The sequence below is a fragment of the Eschrichtius robustus genome, chromosome 20 (genome assembly GCF_028021215.1).
Source record: "Eschrichtius robustus isolate mEscRob2 chromosome 20, mEscRob2.pri, whole genome shotgun sequence".
Taxonomy (NCBI): Eukaryota; Metazoa; Chordata; class Mammalia; order Artiodactyla; family Eschrichtiidae; genus Eschrichtius; species Eschrichtius robustus.
In genome coordinates this window covers 9,871,051-9,895,964 of record NC_090843.1, presented here as the reverse complement: position 1 = coordinate 9,895,964, position 24,914 = coordinate 9,871,051, and the positions used below count along the sequence as shown (strand labels likewise).

Below are 24,914 nucleotides of genomic sequence, written 5' to 3'. Positions count from 1 at the left end.
GGTGTTGCCTTCGGTGGGTCCCGAATTCCAGGCCCCCAGGAAGTCTTGGTGGAAGGGGTAAGCCGGACAGGAGTGTGATTGGTGACCGTGCCCTTGGACTCCCCTCAGAACGCAGCCAGCCCACCTCCGCTGATGTCCTTGGCCCAGAGGCCTCCTTGCGCCGTCCTCCCGACGCTTCTGTCTCTGAGCCCCTGCCCCCCATCCCCCGTCCCCCCCACCTTTGTTTTTTGCACAAGTGCAAATATTTTGGCAGGTCTGGTGGGAACTGGAGCGTTAGCTCCTCTATTTGAAGTGAAAGCCTGGACGGTGTGGCACGTGGCCAGCTGTCTGCCGGGCGGCAGGGGAACCATTTGTGACAGCTGGACACAATCAAGATCCATTACAAACAGATTTCAAGGGCCATTCACACACAGAAGAAACTGCAAGCTTTAGCAGAATAAAATCTGGGGGTTTTCAAAGCAAGACAATGCCCCAGCCTCGGCCCCCGTGTGAGCGGCTCGGTTTGCGTCTCTGCAAGCGCCCTTCCTTCCCCAGCACCACCTCCCTCCCGAGTGTGGGCTGGAGAGGCTGGTGGGGCTGGCGGGGCTGGCGGGGGCTGCCCCCAGGCCCTGTCTTGTGTTACTGAGGACACCTGTCTAAACCTGCATGGGGAGGGCTCAGAGGCTGGCTCCCGGAAGCGCCGCTGCCCGGCCTCATCAGCCTCTCGCCTTGGTCTCAGGGAGAACGGAGGGTTCACATAGCAGTTGGAGGGTGAGGCTGGCGGGCCCAGCTGAGCCCATTCCTCTTCTGTGAAGCAGGTGTTATCTGAGGTAACTGTCCCCCCCTCCCTGGCCCTGGCCTTGGCGGAGCTCTGAGTAGTGGCTCGTCGGGTAGCCATTTATAATTCTATATGGAGGGGAGGCCTTAGGACGTGGTGCTTCCTTCCTGTGGTTCTGTTGGCCTCAGCAGACCGTGTTCCTTCAGCACGTGCGGGGTGGTGGTGCGAGTTGTTCCTTTTGCACGTGGAGGGGTGTCATTGCTCATGCAGGGAGGGGACACCGTCCTCCCCTTTCTCACGAGACCCTCCAGCTTGCACTGCCCACTTGGCCCCCTGCTGTCTCACTCATCTTGATGGGAGAAGAGAAGGGCGAGGAAATAGAATCATTTGTTTTAGAAAAAGGAACCGGACGAAATATGGACACAAGGAAGAACAGAAAGGTAATAGTGAAGTCCCTTACCGTGGTATCTTATATCTAAGCCCCCTCTAAAATTCTTATTTAAAACATTAATTTAAAATAGGTAATAATATCATATGATATCACTTATACATAGAATCTAAAATATCACGCAGATGAACTTATTTACAAAACAGAAAAAGACTCACAGACATAGAAAACAAACTTACGGTTAACAAAGGGGAAAGGGCTTGGGGGAGGGATAAATTAGGAGTTTGGGGATTAGCAGATACACACCACTATATATAAAATAGATAAACAACAAGGACTTAACTGTATATCACAGGGAACTATATTCAATATCCTACAATAAACCATAATGGAAAAGAATATGAAAAAGAATATATATATATATATATATATATATATATAACTGAAATCTGCTGTACACCCAAAACTAACACAACATTGTAAATCAACTATACTTCAATAAAAAAATAAATAAATAAAATAAAATAGGTAATACAGCCATATTGTGTTTAATTTAAAAGCTGTGTATTTCCCAGGGCTGCTGTAACAAAGTCCCACGGGCTGGGGGGCTTAAAACAACAGAAATTTGTTCTCTCACAGTCTGGAGGCCGGAGGTCTGAAATCAAGGTACTGGCAGGGCTGCACTCTCTCTGAAGAATCCTTCTTTGCCTCTTCCAGCTTCTGGTGATCCAGGCATTGCTTGGCCTCTCCAGTGTCTGCCTCCATCTTCACATGGCCTTCTCTATGTGTCTCTGTGTCCTAATCTCCTCTTCTTAGAAGGACACCAGTTATTGGATTTGGGCCAGCCTAACGATCTCTACATCTGCAAAGACCTTATTTCCAAATAAGATCACAATTCACAGGTACTGGAGGTTAGGTTTTTGGGTTCACAATTCAACCCCTTTGAGTCCTGAAGGGTATTTAATGAAGAGTCTCCCACTCCTGTTTCCCTGGCAACTGGCTCTCCTCCCAGAGGCAGGGAGGCCCCCAGTCTCCTGTGTGCCCTGTTAGCCACAGTCCACGCTTGCCCACTAGTTTGGGAGTCCCGAGAGGGCATGGCTTTCCAGCTTCTCCCTTCGCTGCTGTGTCCTCAGCATCTTGAACAGCGCATGGCACAGCACTGCGCCCTGCCCCCGACAAATATTTGTCAAATGGCTGAACATACAATGTAAATGTACATCACATGTCGATGTATTTTTGTTGGAAATGGAAATATACTATATACCCCTGTTCTGTCCTTGCTTTTTCCACTTCATACAGCTTGGGAATCGTCTCACGTCAGTAAATGCGGAAATCAGCCTCAATCTTTTAAAAGCCTGTGGGTGCTCCCTTGTATGAAAGGGACAGGACCCAGTAACCTGTCCCTTTTTGAATACTGTTTCTGAAAAAGTTTTAAACATCACAGTATAAGCACAGGAAAAAAATATATTTTGGGTTACCTCTGCTCAAAAACTTTCCTTCGTCATTCTGATTTTTGAAATTATTATGTAAGGCAAGGATGACAGAAGGGAGGCACTAACTTAAAAAAAAAAGGTTGTCAGGCGGATCAACCACTAAAAGCAACAGACCACAGTGAGAGGCCGGCAGGGAGCCCCGACCCATTTTCTTTTCCTTTTCAATTTTTTTTTTTTTTTGATGTGGACAATTTTTTAAGAGTCTTTATTGAATTTGTTACAATACTGCTTCTGTTTTATGTTTTGGTTTTTTGGCCACAAGCCATGTGGGATCTTAGCTCCCCGACCAGGGATCAAACCCGCACCCCCTGCATTGGAAGGCGAAGTCTTAACCACTGGACCGCCAGGGAAGTCCCTGACCCATTTTCAAAGTTCTTGACGTGGGGGAAGAGGTCTGGGGGGAAGCAGCAGACCAGCAGATTCCAGACCCACGGCCAGTGCCCTCTCAGCTCCTCTGCTCCCTGCCTCTGGCTCTCCCTTTGAGGTCTCGCTATGCTCCAGGGGCTGAGGACACAAGTAGCAAGTGCAGCTGACCTGGTGGCTCCCATTCTACACTGTGACCTCTGTGGGCCTCTGTTTCCAAATCTGTGGTATGGAGATAACAGTTCAACGAAGCTCCCAAGCCAGGAATGTGAACTAACAGAGGGTCTTTGACAGTGACCTGCAGGCAAGTACATTTTACGTCCCTACCCAGTGCATTCATCTACAACCAAAACAAACATTATCCTTACGGTATGTGATGGACACTGATTCTATCTTATTCTATCTTCTCTTCATCCAATGGTGATCGGTTTTTCAACCATTCAGAGTCAGGACCTGCCATTGGAAAACACTGTTGTAACGAAACAATGTGAGTTAAGGGAATTTGTAAACAGTTAAGTACCAGGCTAACTGAAGTGATTAGCATTCACACCCGTATTCCTTCCCATCCAAAGGTACTGGGTTTGGGAGTTCAGATCATAGTGAGAATTAACCGGTGGCCTCAATTGCTTTTCTTCCCAAGTTTTGGTCATTGAGCAAGAGTTAGGTGAAATCAGTGAAGATTAAACTGCTAGGTCCACCAGAATCAACCTTTTAGGAGTAAGATAACAATCTATACAAGGGAAGTGTCTAATTTCTGGAACTATTCGAAAGAAACACCTGCCTAAGGAAATGGAGACCATCTTCTTAGACTTTCCGGAGACATCAAGCTTCTCCACCAAAGGCTGGGTCAGACAGCTCAGCGGAGTAAGAGGGATGTTTGTTTGTGAATGTACAATTTTCTTAGCCACCAGAAGGGTGGGCCAGAGCTGCACCCTGATGGAATGTAAAGATTAGGATCCCTTAGGGTGATATGTTGAAATCCATGCATCCATCCATCCATGTGCAGAAGTCAAGAGGAAGACAACGACAGATCTGTCACTTCAGAGATCAATATTGGGTAGAAGCCTGGATTTTACAGGCAGAGGCTCCACTGTGTGGGTGGGAAACAGGTTCAGGGCATTGAGCTGTTTGCCCAGGTCACAAGGCTAATAGGAAGCAGATCTGGAAAGAAAGCCTAGAGTTTCATCATTCATTTATTCCTTTTCCATGAGGGGAAATTACTTTTCTTTGTTGTCTCTTGGGAGGCATATTTTAGGGCTCACCCTTAAGGAAACAGGCTGCTGAGGAGGGTCACAACTCCCCCTGATGGAGACATTGCCAGGGACATTGCCAGGTCCTTGGGCTGAGCTCTCCTCCAGCAGCCCCTGGGTACAGCAAGTTGGCTAGGTGTCCAGGGTTATGACCCCCCAGGAGGGTCTTGGACCATCCCTGTGTGATGTGTGATCCAGAGATTCCTTCCAACTGAGGCACTTATAATTTTTATGGGTAGCACCAAACCAAGAAAGAGCATATGCATCCAGAAGTGGCTAGAGAAAGTGGCATTTTCCTTGATTTTTCTAAATTAAAAATTGGGGAGGTGCCCACCTCCGGGTGAAGAGCTACTGCTCACGCTCCCCGAAGGGCAGCTCAGTTTACCAGTGGGAGGGGATTGGTCCGCCCAGGGCAGGCAAATAAAACATGTAAGAGGCCCAGGAATCAAGGTCACCAAAATCCTGAAATGCTGGGAGATGAGGTGCCTCTCTTTGAAATTTGATCTGGGTAAATTCAGAGGACAAATAAAAGGAAGTATAAAGGCAGTGAGCTCATGACATTCACGGTGCTAAGGTTCAGACCTCAGAAATAATGAATTCAAATGCTCTGGTCTCTGACCAAGGACCGGCCGGCTCTGGCAGTCTGGGGAGGGCCGGACCTGCGAGGTTGACGTCAGCAAGGACCACCCTGCCCTTCAGTGGCCGGACACGACCTTGGGCCTTTGTGGGCCGCCAGGCTCCGTGCTGTGTACCCCGGGCCTGTACCGCCCTTGAGAAATCCGAAACCCGCTGCGCCCCTGGTGGCGGTCGGGGTGGGGCCTCGGGCTGGGGCGTGGTATGAGGCGGGGCCTCGGGTCGAGGGGCCAGTCGGAGGGGCGGGGCCTGGGCGGGAGCGCGTACGCAGGCGCGGGCAGGCTACAGGACGCAGCCCGAAGGGTGGGCGCGCGGGCGGCGGGGGCGGGGCTGTGGGCCTGGGGCGGGGCCTGGCCGGGCGCGCGTGCGCAGGCGCGGGCCGGGAGGCGGCCGCGTGCTGGGGTGTGTGTGTGCGCGCGCGCAGGCGGCGGGCGGGGCGCGCAGGCGGCGGGCGGGGCGCCCCGCGGGAGGCAAGGGGCGGGTGGCGGGCGCGGGGCCGGGGGCGGGGCTCCGAGACGCGCTGGGCGAGCAGGGCCAGGAGCTACGGGTCCAGGGGCGCGCGGCGAGCCCGGCGCGGAGCCCGGCGCCGGCACCATGGACGAGGACGACAGCTACGGTCAGTACTGCCCGCGGCCCGGCCGGCGGACGCCCTCTCCCTCGCTTCCTCCCTTCTCCGGCCCGGCGCCCTGCCGCGCCTCTGGCGGCTCGCGTTTCCCGGGGACGGTGGTGCCGGTCGCGAGCCTAGGGCGGCCGGGCCGGGCGGGGACCTCCGCAGGGCAGGGGTCACCCGGGACCCGGAGGCTGAAGGCTGAGGGGCTCTGAGGGGTCGGCGTCGGAGTGCCCAGGTCTCCGGGGTCGGCGCCGGGGGTCGCCGGGCTCGGGTCTCTGGGGCCGGGTTCATAGGACTGGGGTCTCAGGGCCTGGGTCTCCGGGGCGGGGGTCTCCGGCGCGAGGGTCTCGAGGCCGGGGTCTCGGGTGGGTTTCGCGAGGAGAGTGTCTCGGGGCCGCGAATTCGGGGCCAGGGTCTTGGGCGGGGGTCGCGGGCCTCTGTCCGGCGCAGGCCCGGTCGCCCCACAGCCCCGCCGCGGGCCCCCGCGAACGCTCAAGTTCCCCCCGGGCATTCTCCGTAGTTTCCGGCCCCTTCGGTGTTGGCAAGTTGTGTGCCCGGGTCCATGTCTTTGTTCAGAAACGAAAATGAGAAAACACAGGCAGCGAACCCGAAGTGGACAGGCTGCGACCAGGGGGTGCCATCGGGACCAGGACGTCGGCCAGTGGCCACTCCAAGGCCCGGGTTGACGATCGCTGCCCGCCGTTCCGTGTGAACGGGCTGCTGGTCCAAAACGCCTGCGGGTGAAGCCCGAGGGGCGCGGAGAAACGCAAGTTTGCTTTCTCATCTGTGCACAGAGACGCGGCATTAGTCATCACATCACACAGACAGGGAAAACTTGACAAAACTACCAGTTTCCAAATCCTCCACCAGCTAATCTTATGCTGGGAACTCTTGGCCATCGGAAGGGCATTCCTCCCTCAAATAGCTTCAGATCGCCGGAGTTTTAGACGGTTCTGTGAAATGCTTTAGTTAATTTAACGTTTTACTCCTGAGAGATGAAAGAATGGCAGATAGAACAAGTGGTGAACTTTCGTGGTTTGGTAGCTGAGTACAGAGAGCACAGTTAAAAATACTTGTGTGGCTAAAGGGAACCGAATCTTGCTTTATTGACTAATTGACATAGGTGGTGTTTGTTTCTTAAGTTCTGAGGGAGCAAGCTTTGTCATGGAGTATGTTAAAATGAGACGGGTGAAGCATGTTGTTATGGTTTTCTGTTTATTTACGAGTAAGTCATTGAGGAACCACTGACCGCAGAAAAGGTGGGTTAATGACCCACAACCCTGAGTGGCAGACAGGGGAAGGGCCACCACTCGTGGCCTGAAGTCCAGAGCATGTGAGGGATGGCTACCCATCAGATGTCCCCTCGTTAACCTTCCAAGTAAAAGTAGTGTGTGCTTTTCTTCTGTGATTGAAAAAAAATCACCTCCTGGCTGGTCCCGAAGGATTTTTTGGCTCCTGCAGGCTTCTGTCTTTCTGCCCACCCAGGAGAAGTCTTCTCCAGCTTTGCCTGCTGCTGTGCCTTCTCTTGCTGTTTAATCTCTCGCAGATCCCAGTGTTCTGCCAGGCTTTCTTGTGCCCTCTTCTGGTGTTCTTACCCACCGGGCGAGGCAGGAAGCTGTTGGTCTGGTTGCTTTTAACACAATGACTGCTTTGCCACCAGTGGTGTGAATTTGTGCTTGGACGGGGTGAATGGAAGCAGGGGGTATTTGTTTCCTTTGGTGGCTGTGACAGGTTAGCACAAGCTTGGTGGCTCAAAAGAACATACATTTATTATCTTCTAGTTCTGGAGGTCAGAAGTCCAGATTTGCTCTCACTGAGCTAAAATCAAGGTGTTTATGAGTCTGTGTTCCTTTCTGGAGGTCCTCTGCCTCTTCTAGTTAGGACCCTGTGATTCCATTGGACCCACCTGGATATGGATGAGGATCAGCAACCTTAATTCTGCAGTGGTAATCCCCCTTTTGCCATGTAGGGGTAACACATTCGCAGGTTCTGGGATTGGGACAGGGACATCTCTGGGGTCCGTTATTCTGCTGACCACACATAAAGATGAGGAAGAAGTTCTTCCTTTCTTTCTCTTTATGCAATTTAAAAAAATCATGTTCTTTGTATTTTGGAGGAACCAGAAATGTTGACTTAAAGAAGATTCCCTACCCATAGGGTTTACCACACAAAAAGTACCTAATAGCTCAAGATGATCATACGAAGAATAAGGCTCCCAGTTCTTTAAGGTTTGCCTTAGTCTCCAGAACTGTCCATTTCTTTCCTAGGTTTTACAGAGAATTTACCTCAAAAGATAAGACAACTGTTCAGATTCCACATTTCAAAAGGAAGTGCGTGCTACGGACTCATAAAGCACATAGAATGCCAGGTCCAGGGGTTCCCTCAGAACCACCACTGGTGGTTCATGGGTCAGCCTGGGACACTAGAACTGTTTTTCACGTTGTATCTTTGGGGAAATGGGTTATGATTTCCAAGCTACCACCTTGGTATAAAAAACCTTTGAAACATAGCTCATTTATAATAAGCTAAAGAAAGAGAATTAGTCTTAGAGTTTCTCTGTTCAATGAAAGAGAATTTCGAAAACTCACCAGAAGGCCTTTCTTGACTGCATACTCTTTGGTGCCCTGTACGGACCCAGAGACCACACCACTGAGTTCGTCAGCCCTTTCTCCTGTATACTCCCTGTGATCCTGAATTGTTTATTTGGAGGGTCTTAACTCACTAGACCAGTGCAGCGTGGTTCAGACTGCACATGTGGTATGATAAACTGTACTCTGAAGACCTATGTGGGGTGGGGGGTGGGAACGATAAAAGTCATTTTAAAGCTTATTTTTTTTTTGGAAAAGTGTGGAATTAGTGATTTTCTAAATGCTTAATTGACACTTTAAGAAAGATGTTCATAATGCTTGTGGCTGGCTGGTCTTTATCCCCCAGCAGCTTCTTTATAAACACTGTGAAATAATTGGGAGGTTTTTTTTTCCGGTCATTTTACCTTCTTATTAGATGACTGTACTTCCTGGATGTCACAATTCTCATTTGCAAAAGGAAGAGGTATTTTTGCCTTCGTAGGGCTCCCTGCCCAAGAAAAGACTCAGTGACTCTGTTCCTCTTTGTGACCTCTGAACTTGAGCAGGCATTTTTAACCTGCAACCTGCCCCTTAATGGGCTTTCAGGCCCCTCTGAGATTGTGAGAGTTTTTGTGAATGTGCATTTTTGGAGAGTCTTTAGCTTGAATCCGGTTCTCAGACGGCTCTGACTCCGGGAATTGCTGGCTCCAGAGGTTGCCTGTGTGTTTGCCTGCCTCTCTCTTAGGACAGGTCGCGAGGTAGAGATGGGCAGGGTCCATCTAGTAGTAACATCGGAAATGTTAGTGGTGATGACTCTGACAAAATAATCAAATTTCTGAGCATGGGTTCTTAAGATCGTTGAACTCAGCGTGCCGTTCAAGGCTTTTACTTCTCAAACACAGATCTTAACTCCTCTCGGCTTTTAATAGCTTCAGGCTGATCCCTATCCTGCAGCACGAGGGAGAAGAGGTCTTTAAGAAATAAGCCTCTCTTGAGGGAGTGGAGAAGTTGATCTTAACCAGGCACACCTGCCGTTCTCAGAAGATTAAAGTGAGGCGTGGGCAGTGACACGCATGCGCGCTGCCGCAGGATGGTGCGTGGGAACCCGTGGCGTCTAGAGAGATTTGCTGTTTTCGTGTTTGTGCCTCCAGAACAAGCCTGGGGCCCGGTACCCAATAGAAGCAGCTCAGCAACTGTTGAGGGAATAACAGATTGAAGCAGGTTCCATGTGGCAAAAGTTAACATTCATTGAGCTTGAATTTTTGTCTTCAACCCTCCATCCCAAACAGAAACTAGAACACTTTTCTGATTGACCCTGTGCCAAACCAGTTTTCTTCATTTTTCTATGATATTGATGACTTTCATTGTTTCCAGGGTAGTTCCACTCTTAGTAATTTGCGTTAATTGAAAAGAATACAATTACATGAAGTCAGGGCTTTCTTAGAAAATCTGGAACATAAGGTTACCATAATTATACATTTTGTGGTCTTTAGGGTAGATTTCCAAGGGTGACATTAACATGTCAGAGGATATAAACATTTTGAGAATTCTTGATGCCTGGTGCCAATTTGCTTTCCAAAAGGGCTGTATCATTCTACCCTGTTCTTAGCCTCGTATGGGGGTATGTGTTCCAGTATCACTGCAAATGTGCCACCGGTGAGGATTAGCATATGAAAGCTTTTTTTTAAAAAACTAATTTAATGGTTACAAATAGCACCTCATTATATCTGTTGATTACTAGCTAGGTTAAAAAAAATTTCTTTTGTATATTTGTGTATTATGACCTGGCTGTTCAAGTGAGATGATGGTTTCTTTATTTATTTACCTGAGATTAACTCCTTCTTTAAGGCCACTGTTAAATCAGCTGATTTACGTTTTTCTCACTCTGGTATTTTAAGCATGGGGAAAACATATATTTGTTCTGATTGGGATTTGGGTCAGATTTTGACCATTTGTAGAGTGGCTTATTTACCTTTCCTTAGTCTTTGTCTTAAAGATTGAAGATCTCTCAACCAATATATTGTCTTCTGGCCCAATACAAAATGTTTCCTTTAGGGGAGAAATTGCGAGTTAAGTGGCTTTTATTGGTTTGGGTTACAATGATAAATAGTTCAGTCTGTGGAATCTTAGGGTTCATACCTGCCCCTTTCTGAATGTCCTGGGTGTTAGTCAAAAACCATCTTGCCAAATAGAGTTTTTTCTTATGTATTTCATGCCTTCAAGATTAGGTAGTTCTCCAGTAAGAACTAGAAGGAGAGCGCCTTCTTATTCCAACGTGAGAGGAAACATAGAGGTTACTTGGCGGGGGAGGAGGGTGGGGACGTGTGTGTGTGTGTGTGTGTGTGTGTGTGTGAATGAGAGAGACATGAGGCAGAGGATGGAAAGCTTGAGCCTGAGAGCCGTGTGGCTGGTGGAGTCTCCACTCCTGTAGCCCTCTTCACCCCTTTCCTGCTCACCCTCCGAGACAAAAGTTGTGGACAGGGGGCTCTGAAAGAAAAGCACTTTGCCCGAACCTGTCCATCTGCTCCATTGCCACACTGCCTCTCGATTGGCTAATTATTGTCGCTCAGTTTCAGTTGCAATAATAGAGGTCTGGAGGAGGTGGAAAATTATTTAGAAATTTTCAAGAAGTGAATCCCACATTCTTTGAAACTGCTGGTAGTGTTGTTTTCCTTCTCTCTTCCCATGGACTAAAAAAATGTACTGTAGGGTGAAGGCTGTGTAGGGGATTTTTGTTATTCTTCATTATGCAAGATGGTGCAATGCTGTGTCTTTCTGCTTTTGTGATGGTGAGATGGTTGTGAGCTGCTTCCTGTGAGGCCTGGCTCCTTTAGCAAGGGTCAGGATGTCACCTTCCTTAGCCCAGTGCTTTCTGTGTCTTCCACTTTTTTTTTTTTTTTTGAGTCTTCAAGAAGATTTCTATGGGAATTCCCTGGCGGTCCAGTAGTTAGGACTCTGCACTGTCACTGCTGGGGGCCTGGGTTCCATCCCTGGTTGGGAAACTAAGATCCCACAAGCCGTGTGGCGTGGCCTGGCCCAAAAAAAAAAAGGACGTTTCTACTTCAAAAGCATGCCTTTATCTGGCATTGTTGCAGTCTATATTGTGTGGTTTTTAAAAATTATTTTATTTAATTTATTTATTTTTGGCTGCGTTGGGTCTTTGTTGCTGCACGCAGGCTTTCTCCAGTTGCCGGGGCTACTCTTCGTTGTGGTGCGCGGGCTTCTCATTGCGGTGGCTTCTCTTGTTGCGGAGCACAGGCTCTAGGTGCGCGAGCTTCAGCAGTTGTGGCACGCGGGCTCTGAGTGCAGGCTCAGTACTTGTGGCACATGGGCTTAGTTGCTCTGAAGCACGTGGGATCTTCCTGGACCAGCGCTCGAACCCGTGTCCCCTGCATTGGCAGGCGGATTCTTAACCACTGCGCCACCAGGGAAGCCCCTGCAGCCTATATTGTAATTATTAAAGTTGGGTATGAATGATGGAATTGGTTTAATGCTATTAAAAATCTTTCCCCTTCAGTAGTCCTGAAACAGGCTTGGTTTCTGTGAGCAGTTTATAAAGGCTTTTTCAGTCAACAAGCACTAGTGACCACACCACGCAGCCCCTACCGTCACAGATGCTTCGAGCCGAGAAGGAGGAGACAGACGTGGAAGAAGGCTGTGAAGGAGAGTGTTAGAGTGGATGTGACAGGTGTACAGGAAAACTCAGGCACACGGAGGAGAGCAATTCTACCTGGGGTCGGGGTGGGACCGGATTGGGCAGAGGACAGTTCACGGAAGAGCTGGCACTTGGGCTGGATTTTGAAACATGAGTTGGTGCTAACTAGGTGGATATGGCAAAGAAATACATTTCAGGCAGAGAGATTGAGCAGAGGCCAGGCGAATGGAGTAACCGGCTCCTGTGGGGAGCTGCAGGTGGTTCTGTGTGCCCGGGGGGAGGGCGGGGAGGGTCCTGAGGGCTCCTGCATGGGACCCAGGACTTTCTTCTCTGTGCCACGAGGAGCCATGAGGGGTAGGGCTGGGCTGTTTCGAGGTGATTATTTTGCATTTTGGAAAGATTCCCCTGTCTGGTGTGGTGCAGCTGGGCAGCGTGGAGCCCCTTTGGGAGCTGTTGCAGGCATCCGGGCGGGGTAGAGGATGGGGCCTGAGTTAAGGCAGTAGGGGTGGGAGGAAGGGGGGAACAAGCACGAGACTGGGTAAGGACCTGAAATTGATAGGATTTGGTTGCCAGAGTTTGGGAGGGACAGAGCTTCGAAGGACAAGAAGGAAATAGGATGAGTCTCGGGGAGACCGACCACTTAGAGAGCGTCTGGACTGAGTGTGCAGAGTTGAGCGCAGGAGCTCGGGTGAGGACACACCGAGTGGAGTCGTGAGGTTCGTACGGGCCCTCCACGGGGGGAGGTCCATTTAGGCAGCTGGATTCGGAACTGGAACTCAGGCAATTACCAACACACGAGTGGGAGTGGAAACAGGGAAGGGGTGATGTGACGTGCTGACTGAGAAGAGGTCCAGGGACGTCATCTTGGGCGTGCCACCGTTGAAGGGCTGGGCAGGGAAAGCGGCCCGAAAAGGAGACTGTGCAGTTCTATATATGTATATATAGAACTCTTTTAAGAAACTAGATGAAATGAACAGAGAGGGGGCAGCAGCTAGAACGCAATGCAGAATGGAGAGGCTTTTGTTTTAAATTTGGGGACACTTAAGACTGTGGATAGACTCTTTTTTGAAAACTACTCTGAACCAGTCTTGGATTAAGGTTTTCATAGACCTTGTGCTGTGAACCCCATGTAGGATGGGGCTCGTATTTCAATTTTGTCTGTTGAGGCTTTTACACATAGCAGCTGCCGGACTGCATGTGTTTGCAACCTTTTTAGCTTAAGTTACTTTCTCTTATGATCTCTGCTTCCCTGAAATACTTTTTCCAACAGCCCTAATGATTGAAATGATTTTTAGCTGTATTCTTGCATTTTCAGCTGCCTGCTTGATGTTTCCCCCTGGGTATTCTGTCGTCTCAAATTCAGCATCGGAAGGCGACCTTCTGCCTCTCTCCCTTCTACTCTCCTCTCCAGACTTCCCCCCCCCCTTTTTTTTTAACTTTTATCCCCATTTACTTATCACTCCAATTACTCAGGCTTGAAAAAATACTTGATTCCTTTGTCTTTCTTGCCTTCTAAATTATTTTCCAGCTATCCATCATCTATCCATCTATTCATCCCATTTTCATTATCTTCTTTGTGTTGGGGCATTTGCTTGATGCCGAGGCTATGAAGAATTTTAAAATACGGGTCCTGTTTTCAAGAAGCTCACAGTGTAGGGGGGTTGGTGAATTGAAAAATTTCAATGAAGAATATATGACAGATGCTCTGATGAAGATATAAACAAATGCTGTGGGAGCCTGGAGGGTTCTAGTTTTCAGTGTGTTCTGGGTGAGGTATACTTTTGAGTAAACCACCTAACTTCGGGATGAAATAAGGTGGGAGCATAGCAGAGCATGTGTTACCACTGTAACTATTTTTGCAGCAGCAGTTAACTGCTTGCCGTGCACTAAGTTCACTGCTGAACATCTTTTGTACGGTCTTATTTAGTCCTCACAGTAATCCTGGGTGGGAGGAACAGTGGCCATGCCCTCTTAATAGGTGACAAGATAGAGAGGTTAAGAGATTTATTTATAAAAGGTGACCTGGCTGATGAGTGGCAGAGTTGGCGCTGGAACCAGATTTCTCAGACTGCAGAGCCTGTGTGCTCACCACTTCTGCTGCCGGCCTGCTTGTTCTTTTTTTTTTTTTTTTTTGAATTTTAGTAGAGTTGATTTACAATGTTGTGTTAGTTTCAGTATACAGCAAAGTGATTCATTTATACAAATATATATATTCTTTTTCAGCTTCTTTTCCATTATAGGTTATTATAAGATATTGAATATAGTTCCCTGTGCTGTACAGTAGGTCCCTGTTGTTTATCTATTTTATTTATAGTAGTGTGTATCTGTTAATCATAAACTCCTAATTTATCCCTGCCCCCACTTTCCCCTTTGGTAACCATACGTTTGTTTTCTGAGAGTCTATTTCTGTTCTGTAAATAAGCTCATTTGTATTATTTTTTTAGTTTCTACATATAAGTGATATCATGTGATATTTGTCTTTCTCTGTCTGTGACTTCACTTAGTATGATCATCTCTGGGTCCATCCACGTTGCTGCAAATAGCCTGCTCATTCCTATTTCCTATTATTTCACACCCCTCTCTTCACTTTTACATGCTTATACATGTAAAAGGTATACATACCTTGTATACTTTTTATAAACTTTCTAAACTTTCTGTTTTTCTCCTGAAATTAGGATTTCCAATTCCATGAGTTCCATGTCTTGATACACTTTGGTTACTTTTTTGTTTAAAACCTATGTTGCAGGTTATTAAACAGATGTATATTGAAAGAGCCCATTGTTAATTTTAGGGTTGAGATTTGACGGTTTAGGCAGATCATACAGTAAAGCCTGTTTCTTTCTCCTAGTCTGTTGGGTTGTGTTGGCTTCTCCTGGGGCCTCTGGTCAATGGGGGCTGGTGTGGCGACAGGAGTCACGCTCCTGGCCTTTGAGGGTCCCCTGGAGCCAGACACGTCCTGTGGTTGGGCAGCCAGAGTTTATATGCGAAGCCCAGGTAACCAGGTGAAGGTTAACACAGGAGTCCTGCCTCCTGCAGATCTGTCCCGAAGCTGGCCCCTCAGCCAGTTCCAGGCGCCTTCTGGTGTGGCTCCTCACCTTTCACCCCTTAGGACGAAGTAGAAGAGCCTGTTGTGTAGAGAACAAATGTATGGACACCAAGGAGGGACAGTGGCGGGGGCGGGGGGGGGGAGCTGGTGGTGGTGGGATGAATTGGGAGATCGGGATTGACGTATATACACTAATATGTGTAAAATAGGTAACTAATAAGAACCTGCTGTATAAAAAAATAAATAAAATTCAAAAAAATAAAAATAAGAGCCTGTTGAGAGAGGAAACCCAACAGTGAAACAGGAGACTGCGGTGGTGGCACAGTATTTCTTCAGGGGAATGATGGTACCTTCCAGCATCACCCCCCACTCCGCCACCGCTGCTCTAACTCTGTAGTTTGTGCCTCCTGTCAGGGCCTCGTCCGTACGACAGTCCCCTAGAGGGGTCTCCAAGGATTCTGGAGCAGGACTTCAGCTTTGCAGGCTCAAAAAGACTTTGGGGCCTAAATTCCCAAGTGAGCATGCTGATTTATGACGGTGTTTGCAGGAGTTTTTGAAACCAGGCTTTGGTCATGTGACGGCTCCTAGCCCAGCTGCGGGAGCGCCTGCAAGAGGCTGTGGTTCAGGACACCCAGGCAGCCCAGGACCCCAGCGTCCTCATTCTCACGCCTCTTGCGTTTCGCCTCCTAAGTCTCACCTGCCCTGGACCATCACTCTTGCGTCAGGATGACACCCAACGATAAAGTGGGGTTGGAGCAGCTCCTGAGTGCCCTGGGCTGTCGTCTCAGAGTCCCGGACTTCGTGGTCACCTTAGTGGCCACGTCAGGCACGCTTCCTCCCTGGAGTGGCTCTCCTCCTTCATGGTGACTTTTACTGGTGGTGGGCAAGGGTGACTTCTTCAGCTGATTCAGTAACTTTGACAAACACTTCCAGTGATTTCCCCCAGTGTCCAGACAAAGCATGGAGGAAATGAATTTCTGAAAAGATTGCAGGGTTGGAATTGAAAGATTATTTTGTGGGTTTACAATATTCTCAGAGAAACAGGAATTCTGCCCTAGCCTTTGTGGTCTAGCTCCGGAGGCACACCTTCTGGGCCATGGTCTCCAGGGAGGCCCTTGCAGACCTCCACACCTCTGCTCTCTCCACTCGGCCCACTGCCTGCCGGGATGCTTCCCACCCGGACGTCCTCGTGATCAGTCCCCTCACTTACCGGCCTTGGTTTAGGTTCCCTTCCTCCCAGGGAGGCTTACCCAGATCTGCGCGCAGTTAATTAAGCAGCCTGCACTGCACGCCTCTGCCCCCCAGCTCTGCTTGACTCCCACCCCCTTCCCCAGGCACTCATCGCCTGCTACCAATTATGTTTATTACACGTGGCTGGTCTTCTGCAGCTGAAATGGAAGCTCCACGGAGACAGGAATCTTCATCTTCTGTTACCAGACACAACCCAGGTGCCTAAGACTGGGCCCCATACACCATAGACTCTCAGAGTTTGTTGAGGGAATTGTTGAGTCCACACTCTCTCTCGCCCATCTGGTTTTGATGTGGAAACTAAGGTCATTGAAATTGCTCCTGTAAACTTGCAAGTTGTTGTTGAAATTAGAATTTAGCCCTCTTATCTCACATGTGCTCTGTCCTTTTTCATTTTTCTGTGTTTTTTGGTTTATTTGGGGGCTTGGTTCTTGCTGCAGCTGGTTGTGGTAATAACCAGTTAGGAAGTTCCACACTACTGGCTTGCTGCAAGGGTTATGGGGACGCTTTCTATGCATTCAGAGATTTCAGTACAAATCTTAAAAAAGGGATATTTGGACAAAACATATGATTATTCTGTTCTTGAAAGACGAGTGAGATGAGGAAATTCTTCAGGAGGGCTCACATAACCTACTGGTGTGAGTCTCCTTTATTTTAGGAAGTGTTAAGGTATTAGACAAATGTATGTATCTTGACAAGGATTAAAAATTTTCAGGATTAAAAAAAATCAGGAAAGCAACTGGGCATGTTGGTAGGATGCTGCTTTGACTTGGATCTTTTCTGGACACGCCCTCAGCACCGTAGAGAGACAAAAGAAGTGGCTTCACTGTATTAGTTTCTTATGGCTATTGTAACAAATTATCATGAATTTAGTGGCTTAAAACAACGCAAATTTATTTTATTGTTCTGGGGGTGGGTCACAGTCTGGAATGGGTCTCAGGGCTAAAATCAAGGTGTCAGCTCTGTTCCTTCTGGAAGCTCTAGGGGAGCCTCCATGTCCTTGCCTTTTCCACCCTTTAGAAGCCACCTGCATCCCTTGGCTCGTGGCCCTATTACATCTGTTTTGTTTTGTTTTATTTCTCTCATTACATCCTCAAAACCACCAATGACTGATCAAGTCTTTCTCATATCTCATCACTCTGGTGCTGACTTTGCCCCACTTCCACTTTTAAGCCCCCTTGTGATCACGTTGTGCCCACCCAGGTAATCCAGGATAATCTCTCCATCTCTAGGTCAGCTGATTAGCAACGTTAATTCCATGCGCAACCTTAATTCCCCTTTGCCATGGAATTTACCAGATCCACATGGTCCAGGGACTAGGGTCAGGACATCTCTGGGGGCCGTGTTCTGCAGACCACATCACCCTAGCGCTTTTGTTCCTAGGCTGTTTCTCATGAGGAGGGACCTCTTTCTTCTTGAGGAGATGTTCCACGTGAATAGGAAGGACTACAGTATTGTGTAGACTTTTTCTAGTTTTGTTAAGCATTTCTTGTCCTAGAAGAGCGTTCCTCATTCAGCACACATGCAGAGCAGCAACAAACTCTGACCTGTATGTCCTGTTCTGCTCCTCAGCAGCCCTATTTGTCATCAAATTGCCAGAACAGAGAAGGTCTCCAGTCAGAAGGCTGTGTTGTTGCTGCCCGTCCTTAGGAATGTTTTTGTACTTAACTTTGGTAGCAAAGAGAATTTGTTTTTTGGTTTCAGGTAATGGAAACATCCCTGAACAATGGAGCTTGATAGGAAAAAGGAGTTCATTATTCTAGAGGAATATATTGACATGACATTGTTCGGTGATTATCTTCCCAGTCATCTGCCTTTTTCCCTCACGTCACTTGATGGGCATCCGTGTAGAGGAAGCAGGCTAGGTGTGACTACTCTTTCACAAATTCGTGTTAAAGGCTCATTTGGTTTGATTTCCACCCTGAATGGATCTCAAGGATACAAAACTGAGTTTTTGGCTAAATACTACTGTTCTTTCCCTTTTTTGATCTTGCTGTTATCTCTCATTTTCTTAAACATGTAAACATGTGTACATATAGCGTTTTCATAAGAGGAATTTAAACTACTTTAAAAAAATTATGAAAGTAACATATCCTTATGGTAAAAACACAATTGATAGAGAAAAGCATGTAAAAGCAAGTCACTTTTGACTTTTAAAGGGGTTTTACTAGGCTCTAGGAAGTTTGCACGGTTTTAGTTCTCTGTGTTATCCCCAAGGTCAGTTGATTTCCACACAAAAATAGGTTACACATCCCCTGATTCCTGCCTGGAGCCACAGAACTGAAGAAAACAGTCTCTGTGAGACTGAATTGTGATTGGAGATTTGCTGCTTGGAGAAAATAAGTTCGGGACCGTTTGAACGCAAAAGTCGGGGGATCTCGCACGTAGAGACCGTGTGAGCCAGGATGTGTGCTCCTGCATTGCTGCGGGACTCAGGCTGAAATTACAAAAGTATCAATAGTCTGTTTAACCTGCCCATCTGAGTTGGTAATCTAGTAAATAGGGATTAGAATGGTGTGTCCACGCCTGGCTAATCTACAGAATCGCCTGTGTCAGTTTAAAAGGCAGTTTACTCTGGGGCCCCACTCTAGCCATAGCTAATGAACCAGGACCTTCCAGGGTAGGATCCAGGAATGAATGAATACATACATACATACATACATATGTACACACACGTACACACATATTTTCAAAGAGCCTAAATTCGAGGAGCCCAGATGTAGAAGACCCACTCTCAGGAAACTTGCGCTGCTCTCTTTGGGGTCACGTTGCTTGGCCCTGGCTTGCGTTAGAGATGGTTCCCTTTATTTCCTGTGTTTGTTTGAAATGATGGTGTGAGGATTTGTGTCAAGGATTGTAGGAAGGGTCGGCTGAGTGTTAAATGCATTTTTCCAAGGGGTAACCATCTAATTGATGTGGTTTTGCTTTAGGCCATTCAGAATTCCCCTTAGAGGATTTTGAGCTTTCAAGAAGAGGTTTGTAAGAAGAGGCTCAGCAGATCAAAGGAGTAAAAAATAACCAAGCTTGGGTTTTTTTTTTAAACTCTTTTATTATAGCCACCAAGTTTATCTGCCTCCCCACTTCAGCTTCCCCAAGTGTCTGTGTGGTTTTAGTTTTGCTCCTTTTAGAAGACACCTTCCCTGTGTGTTGCTCAGTTGCTGGGCAGCCCCTGGGCAGGCGCCATCCTGGAGCCCTGATCTGCACAGCAGAGGAAGTGACCTGAAAAGAGCCTTCCCATGTCCCACTTGGGACGTGGATTGCCAGGCACACGAGGCCTGTGGAAGGGCCGAGGCCCGCAGCCACCTGCCAGAGCATCTTCCGAGGAGCTCTCAGCCTCTCCTCAGGGGTTGTTGGTGGATAGTCTGGCCGTGCTAGGCTGGCTGTAATTGTATGTGTCCTCTTTAGCACTTTGGGCGAGCTTTGAAAAGTTAACATTATGGAAAATTTCAAACACATGCAAAAGTGCAGGGAAGAGTGTAACGAACTCCCATGGACCCATCACCGTGAACATTTTGGTATAGTTTTCTTTCATGCATATTCCTACATGTCCACCGACCTTAAGTCCTTTTTGGAAAACGTAGGATTTAAAAAATAAGCTTAAACCTCAGCTTCCATCTTAAGAGACTAGCCAAAAGGAGAAAATGAAGTCAAAGCAAGCAGAAGGACGGAGAATATAAAAGAGCAGAAATCAATGAAATAGAAAACAGAGCAGCTGCTCAGAAAAGTTCCCACCTTGAAGGGAAGTGGATTAGCAGAGAGAAAGGGGAGGACATCCACTCCATTTATCACATTTTAGCAGTCTGGTTATATAGTGCTGAGCAGGCGTGAAGGGTATGGTAGCAAGAGCACTGCACGTGTAGTCTGGCCTGGCTTCTGGGTCTGGTACTGTCTCTAATGGCCCTGTGATCTTGGGCAGGTCACTTAGCATCCCCACGTCCCCTGCAAAGTGTAGACAGTGGTATCTTTCCTACCTGCCTTGCACGGTTGTTGCAAGGTCAAATAAGAGAGTGCATGTGAAAGTAATTTACATAAAACAGCTGCGGAAATGTGGAGTGTAAGATTTGATAAGGAGAAATTTGGAATTACTAGATAAACTGAAGCTTGGGGGTTATATATCTGGATCTTATTAGCAACAACAACAACAAAAAGCTTAAAAACTAGTTCCAGTCACTCTGTGGAATGTTTTGTAGCATTTTTAAAAAAACATAAGTGTTTTTCTGTGCCATTAAAATTTATATATGGATGATTTTTTGGTGGCATCTGCCAGGGAAGGACCCCATCCTCATAGCAGACAGCGGGAAAAGCAAGAGTCTAAAGGAGGGGCTGGAGGTAGGTGGCAGGCCTCACTGGGTCAGAACCAGACAGTTTATCACGTGGAGCCCAGCAGACACCGGAACCCAGGCTGGGGCTGCTGCTTCCCCCACACCAAGTCCCACAGGGTGATGGGATGAGCCCAGACGATGGGCACGCTTGAATTGGGTTGGTCTGCAGCCGAGGGACCAGGGCCCCAGGGCTTAGCACCTTCCGCAGCAAGCAGCAGACAAGCCAGCCCTCCCCTGGGAGCCAGCAGGTCACGCTGCCGTCTCCTTGACCAACCAAACGTGACAAAAGACGTGTGGGGATGCTGGGGCCCTATGGTGGCCTGCCTATGCCGAATGCAGTGTAATATGGTGGCTCCCTGATTTGATTAATTGTCCTCTCTTGTTGGTCATTTAGAAGTTTCCTCTCTGTTCCTGTAACAAATAACCCTGTAACATCATTGTTGGTAAAACGTTGTCTACATTTCTGATTCTTTTCTTAGGCTAGATTCCTGTAAGTGGAATCACTGGGTCAGTGACTAAAAACTTCTTTTTAGTCTCTTGATATGTACTGTCAAGTGATTTTCCAGAAAGTTCTGTCACATTTACGTTTACATTTCACACTAGTATATGATGATATTTGTTAATTTATCCTTCCAAACATTGAATTGTTTTTTAATCATTAGTTTTTTGATGTAGCTTTTAAATATTTTTTTCTCTCTCTCCTCAGTGTTGGTGGGGTAGCTTTATTCTAAGACCTTGCCTAGTGCTCGTATAAATCAGAATGGGAATTATAGCAGCTTCTTTCCCAGGTCATTTCTTGTTAATTTAGTCAACAGATATTTATTGAGTACCAGTTAGGAGCTGGGCGCTCTGTGGGTCTTGGAATTTAGACGTGGACAGAGTTCTCAGGGATCTTGCGTTCTAGATGGAAGGAGAACTTTGACCTTTAACCAAGAAAAGGAGCTGGTTTTTCTGGGTATGTTTCATCCAGCTGTGTTCTCTGTTGAGTTCAGATGAGGGTTTCTTAAGAGTTAAGTTAGGGTGAGAACTCATCTGCTTCCCACCTTGTGTTTATTGGACACAGGCCAGCGGTTGAGCTTTGTGTTCCTGACTTCTCAGCACTCCTGTGTCCCCTTGTGACTGAAAGGGGCTTTTTATAGACATCTGCGTCCACAAATTGTGTTAAAGACTTTTGAAAGTGAGTCTACGCAAACCACGATGTAATTCTGAACAGATAGGTTTTAGAATCCTTTTCTGTACGGATAGGGAGGACAGTGCCTGTTGAGGGACTCTCTGATAGAAAGAAGCTTAAACTTGGCTTGATAACTTTGTCTTTTAATACTCTTTCCAAAGTGCATTGTCTGGGAGTTCCCTGGCAGTCCAGTGGTTAGGACTCCGTGCTTTCACTGCCAAGAGCCTGGGTTCGATCCCTGGTCGGGGAACTAAGATCCCACAAGTCGCGTGGCGCGGCCAAAAAAAAAAAAAAAAAGAGCAAAGTGCATTGTCATGAACTTTTCATCAGTCAGCCTTAATTTTTACCCTGGCCACTTGTGCCTTGGGCAGATTATCTGTCTTCTCTAAGAGGCACAGACTTGGGGTAACGACACAGTCGTACCTGCCTTGCAGGGCATTGTGAAGGGTCCAGTGAGGTGCTCCGTGTACATCAGGCAGGGGGGTGACATGCAGCAGGAGCCTGGGGAGTGTCCGCTGTGAAGGCCATCATCAGCGGACATTCTGGAGGGCTTGGTAGGGCCTCCACAGCAAACTAGGATACCAGTGGTGACATTGAAACATCTTACTTAGTGATAACAAGTACATTCGTTTCCATTTATCTTTTTGCTGCAAACTTTTTGGATTCCCCCTTATTGTAGTTTTCTAAAAAATAACTTTATCGAGGTATAATTTACATAAAATCAATTGTATCTATTTGAAGTGTACCGTCTGATGAGCTATATTTGACAGATTTGTACACCATTGAAACCACCATCACTGTCAAGATACAGAGCATTTCCATTGCCATGAAAAGGTTCTCTACGTCCATCTGCAGCCCATCCCTCCCTCTACCCCAGGCACCCTGGATCTTTTTGTCACTACAGATTGGTTTGTGTTCCCCAGCATTTTATATAAATGGAATCATACAATGTATTCTCTACTGTGTCTGGCCCTCACTCAGCATGAAGTAATTGAGATCATTTTTGGGATGTCAGTCTTTTCTCTTTATTGCTGAGTGGTGTTCCACTGTCTGGATGGACCACAGTGTATTTATCCAGTCACCTGTCATGAACGTGTGCATGGTTTCTGGTTTGGGGCCATTGTGAATAAAGCTGCTGTGAGCCTTCATGTAAAGTCATCGTGTGGACATGTTTTCATTTCTCTTGGGTTAATATCCATGGATGGAATGGTTGGCTTGTATCGTGGGGTTTTCCTTTTCTCCTAAAAAACGTTTTATTATATGTAAAATGTAATAAGGAATGGTATGTACAAATGGTATGTAACTAGTTTTAAAATGTCTTAGAAAAGCTTTTATTTAATGTAAGTATAATATGCAAATCAGTGAAAGTATGTTTTAGTATGTTATCATTTTGCATCAATCAAAAAAATACTGGATTTTCCTAGAAAAAAAGTGACGTAAAACTTGAAACAATCACAAAGTAAATGCAAACTTTTTTTTCTGTTCTTGTACAAAATCACAATTTTGTACTTCCTTAAAATTGGAGAGAAAGCTTCACACAAAAATTTAGAAGTATAAATTCTTGCAGGTGGGCAAATGCACCCAGGAGCACAGCAGAATCAGGCGTGAGGGCAGGGTAGCCCTCAGGAAGGTTCTCTCAGCATTGTGTGCCTGTGTCTTCTGTGCTTTCCCTTTGCAGAGTTGCTCTGTGTATCTAGGTAAGCTGCTCCCTGGTAGCTCGTGGCTTTTGTCCGTGATGTTTGTGAGACAAACACAACGTAGACAAGCCTTCGATGGTCACTTTATTCCTCCCCCCAGTGTAGTCAGAGGATAGGCACCCTCTCATGTCATCAGCCAGGCCTTTGCCACCCACTAGATTGCTTGCACCACTGCCACTCAAAGTGTAGATCTTCTTTTAGAAAGGGGGGAGCGGGTGTTAATATATTTTTAAAAGGGATTATTCTGTAAAATATTTTTAGAACAATTCTGTTGTTTAGGGGGTTTTGGTGTTTGAACTACCAGGCAGAAAGCCTTCTACTTTGGAATTAAGGTATTAATTAAAGGTTATTCTAAAGATTCAGTGATTTATGTCTGCAGACAAGTTAGATGGCAGGAGTTAAAAGTAATTTAACTTAAAGTTGGCAAATTGGTCTTTTCATAATTGCGGTGTGGCAAACCACCGATTTAGTCCACTTAGTACCTTGTTATGTACCGTTTTCTGTCCCAGTTGTTAGTACTGCTTAATTTAATGGTTGTGATCTCCTGCAGGATTCCCTCAGGTCAGTGTGTAAACCCCACGTGATGAACTAGGGATGCCAGCAGCCCTCTGAGCCTTCGTTCGCAGTCTGTCAGCCTTCGGGGTGGGATGAGAGGCTTGGCCCCAGTGTCCTCGTGCTGCTGGTGACTTTTGTCACCCAGCTCACTCAGGCACGTGCCTGAAGACTTAAGGAAAGGAGGAGTAAATCTCTGGGGAGATTGGGTAACCCCTGCGTGTACTCTTTTTCTTGATGTGTTCTTGGATGTCTTGTTTCCCGACCAGGATTATACATGACTTTTTGGCAGGACCGTCTTTTACTAAACAAGAAGTTTTGTATTCTGCAGAACTACCTTTAGCTTTGTACTTAAGTAGGCGTTTTACATTTTCAGTATAGGATTTAATCTGTACCATCACTTTGTGATAAGAGGTTTGTGACATTATCTCCATTTACTAGGTCACAGTTACAAACTCATTGATGTGCTTTTGCAAAGTTCTCAGTTGTCGTCTTATTTGACAGCATTATTTGTCCTGATCATCCCAAACCAGTTAATTGATGATAGAGGTTTTCCTCCAGTTAGATACATTTTAAAGGTAATTTCTATGGAAATTGATATGAAATGCATATGATAAAGCTCTTTCCTTTCCAGTGGGAGAGAGCAATGAATAACAGTCCTTTCTTTCCCTTTCAAGTTCCGAACTGCTGGAAATAGAGAAAGCAGTCAGAAAGTGGAGATCAAATCACCAGCTTTATAACTGGTGAAGAGAGGGTGTCCCCCTAACTCCAGACATCTGGGAATAGATTGCAAGTTTGTAAAGTAGGTCACATCTCTCCCTCTTTCTTCCCCCTAATTGGATCTTCTGAACATTTGGCATCACCATTTGGTATAACCAATAGCTTTAATTAAGTACTGCCTATCCTCTGATGTCTCCTGAGCTTATACAGCCAGTCCTCGTTATTTGTGGATTCCGTATTTGTGAGTTTGCCTCCTCGCTAGAATCTGTTTGTAACCCCAAATCAACACGACAGTGGTGCTCTCTCAGTTGTGTGTGGACGTGCGCAGGGCAGTGAAAGATGCGGGTGGTCCACCACGGCTCCCAGGGCCCTCTACCTCCCCTTTCAGTGCTCAGGCCTTAAGCAGGGGCCCTGGATGCACTCTGCTTAGTGCCACGTTTTT

The 24,914-nt window shown here is 47.0% G+C and overlaps 1 protein-coding gene across 1 annotated transcript in view; it reads left to right on the top strand.

Annotated features, from left to right (window-relative positions):
- The first annotated feature begins 5,393 nt into the window (after window positions 1–5,393).
- Window positions 5,394–24,914, top strand: part of CYTH1 (cytohesin 1) — a 79,223-nt gene continuing 59,702 nt past the window's right edge. Inside the window, exon 1 of the mRNA XM_068529852.1 lies at window positions 5,394–5,500. Coding sequence (XP_068385953.1) covers window positions 5,479–5,500 — 22 coding nt within the window. The 5' untranslated portion in view covers window positions 5,394–5,478. The remainder of the gene's footprint in view (window positions 5,501–24,914) is intronic.